The following is a 6,000-nucleotide window of genomic DNA, read 5'->3' as shown; positions in this document are numbered from 1 at the left end:
GCTTTGGCTGATTGGAATTTCTGCATTTCTTGTTAAGAGTCTTATTGTCAAAGTTGTTGATGTCATCTGTTTGTTCACTGGTTGTAATTAAGCCCAGGCAGCAGGAGACACGGTTTACTGACCTAATGAATTTTCTCTGCTATAAATAAGTGAAAACCTCCGAATGTCTTAATCGTAGAACTGCTCCCAGCATCAACATCAACCTTCGAACAATCGATTCTTACCAAAAGGAAAATAATGTCTCTTGGTTACCTGATCAAACTCAAGATTCTCTGGGCGCTTAATGATGTACAAAAAATTTACTACCCCATTGTGGCTGCTGTCGGTGTCCCACGTAAGCAACTACCTGGGGCTGGTATTTTAGGAACTGGGGTTGAACAGTGTGATGTGAATTCCCATTCGCTGGTACCAGCTCAATGATTAGTGTGTCTTTAATGGTCATTAATAGCTCCATATCAGGTAATATTATTAAATTCCCAGTATTGATTCACAGCACAAAACAAGCCATGTTGTTCGATCATTCTCTTCATTAAAAGTGTGCATTTTGCTGTCAATGCTGAGTCTGAGTGTCAGATGAGAAAATATTTTGTGACCTCACAAGATCGTTAATTTCTGCAGAATATAGCAAATTATTTAATTGTATAAATCACTCTTAAAAAATAAATGAAAATGAGTAATGATCCAATCTAGTTCAGCTGACTCACGTTCTATTATTTTCGGTGGAACATTAATGTCACTGGTTCATAATCGGGGTGTTAGAATTCTTAGTTTGAGTTACTTTTTATTATTATTTCACTGAACTAATTGCTTTATGGCGAATAATTAATTTTAATGTGATGGTGAATATCCAATTGCCGAGCTGGGAGTGTAGCATGTCTGTAACTTGAGTTAACCAATTGTTGACCATTCGGAATCCAGATTGAATTTCTCTTATGGGAGGAAAAATTGAGTGCATTTTCCCCTCACGTTCATGCCCACGTTGGCGCTAACAGTCAGTCTCATTGCAAGCGCTGGTTGTGAAGGCTTGATTTCTACCGTTGTACAGAAGTCTCAAATGCCTTCACCAAGTGACCATAGTCCATCACAGATCAAAGAGTTGCTCTGGTTAGCCAACTGCCCCATTCAGAGCGCACTATCGATTCTCCCATTCCCATCACTGCCAGGCCTCTTGTTTCACCTCCGCACATCGGGACATTAGGGAAAGTTGTATCCCTCCAAAAACAAAATCACACACGCTGTAATTCAAACCTGGAAACGTTCCAGCTTCTCCTTCTACCACTGGCACACATGTAAATCATTTAAAACTGCTTTTGGAATGCTGGCCTTTGTCGCAAGAGAGTGGGAATACAAAGGGATCGATGTAAGGTTGCAGCGCTATAGAGCTCTGCTGAGACCCCATCTGGATGCTGCATTCACTTCTAGGCACCGCACCTTCGGAAAAAATTGATTGGTCTTCAACAGGGTGCAGCACATAGTCACGAGAATGGCACTGGCACTGAACGCTTTAAATTGGAGGGAAGCTTTCAGTGATGGAGGTTGTATTTTGCTGAATATAAAAGATTAAGGGGTTATCTAATTGAGGATTTTAAGATGATTAAAGTATTTGATAGGTTAGGTAGAGAGTAACCATTTCCTCTGGTGGAAGAGTCCAGGAAAAAGTGGACACAGCATTACATTTTCAGCGAGACCGTTCGGGGATCATTTCAGTAAGTATTTTTAACACAACAGGTAGTGGAAGTAGAATGATAGACATATAGAATAGTAAAGTGCAGTAGGAGTCAATTCGGCCCATCCAGCCTGAGCCGGCCCTGATGAAGGTAGTTCTGCACCACCTCTCTTCGCCCATGTCCCTGTAACTTTTACTCCTTCAAGTATTGATCCAATTTCCTTTTACAAGCTACTATTGAATCTGTATCTTCCACCCTATTAGGCAGTGCATTGCAAATCCTAGCCACACGTTCCATAGACAAGGTTTTCATCATGTCGCCTCTGGCTTTTTCACCAATCAACTTTAATCTGTGCCCTTTGGTTATCAAACCACCAGCCATTGGAAACAGTTACGTTTAATTAATTTACCTAAACTCTTCATGATTTTAACCACCTCGATCAAAGCCTTCTCTGTTCTAAGGAGATCAACCCCAGCATCTCCAGTCTATCCATGGAACAGCTATCCTCCATGTCTGGAACCATTCAAATAACCCTCTTCTGTAGCCTATTCAAAGCCTTCACATTTTTCCTCACAGAAGGTGTCCAGACATGGACACTATATACTAGCTGTAGCCGAACTATTCTTGTAAATATGTTTTGTATAAAGTTTTTGTCGTTGTATTATATGCTTCTATTGATAAAACCCAGAGTTACATATATTTTATTAACCTGTTTTGTTACTTTCTTTTGCCACTTTCAATGATTTCTGGAAGAACACCCCCCAGACTCTCTGTTCTTTCACCCCCTTTTCAATTGTACCATTTAGCTCGCATTGTCTCTTTTCATTCTACCAACCAAACTGTATCATTTCGCACGTTCCTGCACTGATTTCATCCGCCATATGTCTGCCGATCCCATCCACTTGTCTCTGTCCTATTGAAGTCGATTAATATCTTCCCAATTATTTACTACTCTTCGAAATTGCGTGTAATGTGCACATTTCGAAATGTTGCCTGCTGCCCACATGTCCAACTCATTAATGTATATCAAAAACACAGTGGTCCGAGAACTGAACCTTGGGAACCCCCGCGGTATACCACACTCCAGTTCGAGAAACAGCCATTCACCATAACTCTCTGTTTACTATCCCTTAACCAATTGTGTATCCATGCTAATACTGCCTCTTTTAGGCCATGGTTGTTAATTTTACTAACAAGTCATTTATGTGTTTTGAATGTCCACATCGACAACATCAACTGCACTGGCCTCAAAAAATCTGTTTTGTAATGTTATCTCAAAACTCAATCAGTACAGTCAAACACCTGACGCTACTTTCTTTATTATCCATGGTTCTAAACGCTTCTCAAAACTTCCCTGCTACTGACGTTCAACTGACGAGCCTGTAATTGCCAGGCTTGTCCTGCTCCCCTTTTTCGAACAAGGATACAGCATTTTCAATCCAACAGTCCTCTGCCACCACCCCTGTAGCTAAGGAGAATTGGAGACTGTCGCCAGTACCTGTGTAATTTATACACTTACTTTCCTCAGCATAGGAGGCTTCATCCCATCTACACCGGGTGAATTTTCCACTTTATGTACATTCAGACTTTCTCGTACCTCCAATTGATCTATTTATAAAAAATCTCATACAGTGTGCCGATAACCTTCTTGTTTACCATAGTTTTGGCAAAGTCATCTAACTTGGTATAAACCGGTGGAAATCTGGAATTATCTCCCACAAAAAGCTTCATTAGCCGATTCATTACTGCTTACTCTAATTACAAAGTTATATCCAGGATGCCCTGTCACTGGTAAAATAATTAGAATCCATCACTGGATGCAAAGGCACGCTGCGCTACTCATTTCTTGGAGAATTTCAAATGATTGCGAAGGGACTTTAGACAGATCGTGTGCAAGCTACTCTATTACTTCATTGGAAACGCATCAAACTTCTGTTATTACTCAGTGTTTGTGAATAATGTCCCTATTTTCCTCTTGCTTACAGTTAATGTGGTGACGATTGTGATCCTGTCTCGGGGAAAGTGCGGTCTCTCCAAATGTGTCACTCACTACCTGGTGGCCATGGCAGCGGCGGATCTACTGGTCGTGATCATCGATCTGATACTGAGGCAGATTCCAATTGTTTATCGGGATCAATTTCTTTTTCTGTTGCATGTTAGAATATGTAATATTCATGCTATCCTGCTTTATGCAGCCACAGATTGTTCTGTCTGGTTCACCGTCACTTTCACCTTCGATCGATTTGTGGCCATTTGTTGCCAGAAGCTGAAATTGAAATATTGCACGGAGCAAACAGCGACTGTGGTTCTCGGAACAGTGACAGTGCTGAGCTGTCTGAGGAACATTTTCTGGTATTTTCTGTATACAAGTGAATATTGGCTGTCCAACAGTCCATGGTTTTGCCGCGTGACAATTGGTGTATCTCGTTCACTAGTCTGGGCTATCGTTGAATTAATTCATTATATTTTAACACCTTTTATTCCATTTATTTTGATTCTACTGTTGAATGCTTTAACGGTCAGACACATTTTAGTCTCCAGCAGAGCCCGCAGTAGACTCCGGGGTCGGAGCAGTGGCGAGAGCCCCAGTGACCCAGAGATGGAGAACCGAAGGAAATCGATGATTGTACTGTTTGTTATCTCGGGGAATTTCATACTGTTATGGGTGGTGTTCATGGTCTGTTCTATATTGAGACGATTAGATTACTTGGGATACTCTGTTTCTCTGCCCACGTTTGTACCGGAAATTGGCTTAATGCTCCAGCTCCTGAGTTGCTGCACGAACACTTTTATTTACGTAGTGACCCAGAGGAAATTCAGAGAGGAGTTGAGGAATGGCGTGAAGTTTCCCCTTGCAATGGTGGTAAAGTTAATTCGATGAGAACACCTCACGCTTTCTAGTACCATTATGTATATCAAAAGTGCAGAGGAGATCTAAAACAGGGAATCAAAGCAGCAAATCAAGTATATACGTTTAGATTAGCAGCTAACTGAAGAGGGAACCAAAAGTCTTATTTAAACATCGAAATAAGAAGCGTGCATTCAAATGGATGGTGTGAGCAATTATGCAGCAAAAGAGAATCTCCTTGTGAAAGGAGAAGGCCAGGATGAGGTGCTAAATGTGTACTTTGCATCAGTCATCACCAGAGAAGGGGCGGCTTCCAACGCAGCAGTAAAGGAGGAGGCTGAGCGATATTTACAAGGATAAACATAGATATAGAGGATGTACTTAAAATGTTCACCGTCCTCAATGTTGAACATTCACCGGTCCGAATGGAGAGCAATCTACGTACCTGAAGGATGTAAGGGTTGAAATGGGAGAGACTCATGCCGCAGTCCTCTAATCCCCTTTGGATATGGAGGGGTTGGCAGAGGACTGGAAAATTGGAAATGTTACCCACTTGTCCCGTGCACATGCGCTGCATCCGGAACGTGAGATCTGTCAAGGTACACCTTCATCGGAACCGCCGACAAACTTACAATTGCAGTGGAGAGTTGGCCATGAAACATTTATAGTTGCTGAAAGCAAGCACATGATGCTCATTTACTGTTAACATTGGCCCTGCAATTCCGTTCGGAGGATTCCCACATGGAATTGCCTCCAACTGGAGAATTGTGATGAATCTACCTGGTGGTCTCGGAGGCGCCCTGGATTCCATTGGGGAGGCCATCTCTTCATACGCTGCGAAGTGTGCTCCTGTCCGGAGGGTTCCCACGCAGAAGGTGCAATCACGTGTGACTGTTCAGCCAATCAGGTCCGTATTCCACAGCTTTCCCATTCATAGCAATGGTGTGGGGATGGTGTGTGGATCAGGTTCACCTCTGACCTTCTGAGCGGTTCGAATCACTCCCACTTCCTGGGTTCTAGACTCTGGATTTATTTGGGGGTGTGACAAAGTGAAAGAGACAACTGGTTTTGGTGTGAAGAACTTTGATTTTATTACAGACAAGGAAAGTACAATGTCAAGCTTGAAATGACTAGAATAAAGACACTTCACCACACATTCAAAAGGAGTTACAGAAAATACTGCACCTCCCACCTCCCAATGCCTTACTCTGACTAGGTTAAACTCAAGGGCAAACAGGGGTCATGCTCACCAATCCTTTATTATCTGTCGGCGGTGGTTCACGATTTTGGGGTTATGGTATTGGACTTATGGTGTGAGTACACACTTTCTTCCATTAGAAATAGGTTTTAAAGTCTCTTTAGGTAATGTTTCACCTGTTGGTAGCTAGGAACAGATTGTAGAGTGGAAACTTTCAAATCTTCGGTTTCTTCTTGAGGAGTTTTGGTTTTGGATTTGATCGATCGCGGTGCTTTCGATGTTACCAC

General features: G+C 42.1%; 1 protein-coding gene across 1 annotated transcript; it reads left to right on the top strand.

Moving 5' to 3' along the window:
• The first annotated feature begins 237 nt into the window (after positions 1–237).
• On the top strand, positions 238–4,548 carry LOC139257757 (probable G-protein coupled receptor 139). Its single transcript, XM_070874620.1, has 2 exons — positions 238–334; positions 3,653–4,548. The coding sequence occupies exons 1-2, from the start codon at positions 238–240 to the stop codon at positions 4,546–4,548; spliced, it is 993 nt and encodes a 330-aa protein (XP_070730721.1).
• The last annotated feature ends 1,452 nt before the right edge of the window (positions 4,549–6,000 follow it).

Source organism: Pristiophorus japonicus, unplaced genomic scaffold (assembly GCF_044704955.1).
Source record: "Pristiophorus japonicus isolate sPriJap1 unplaced genomic scaffold, sPriJap1.hap1 HAP1_SCAFFOLD_91, whole genome shotgun sequence".
Lineage (NCBI taxonomy): Eukaryota > Metazoa > Chordata > Chondrichthyes > Pristiophoridae > Pristiophorus > Pristiophorus japonicus.
The sequence above is the reverse complement of the archived record's forward strand: the minus strand, read 5'-3'. Positions and strand labels throughout refer to the sequence as shown.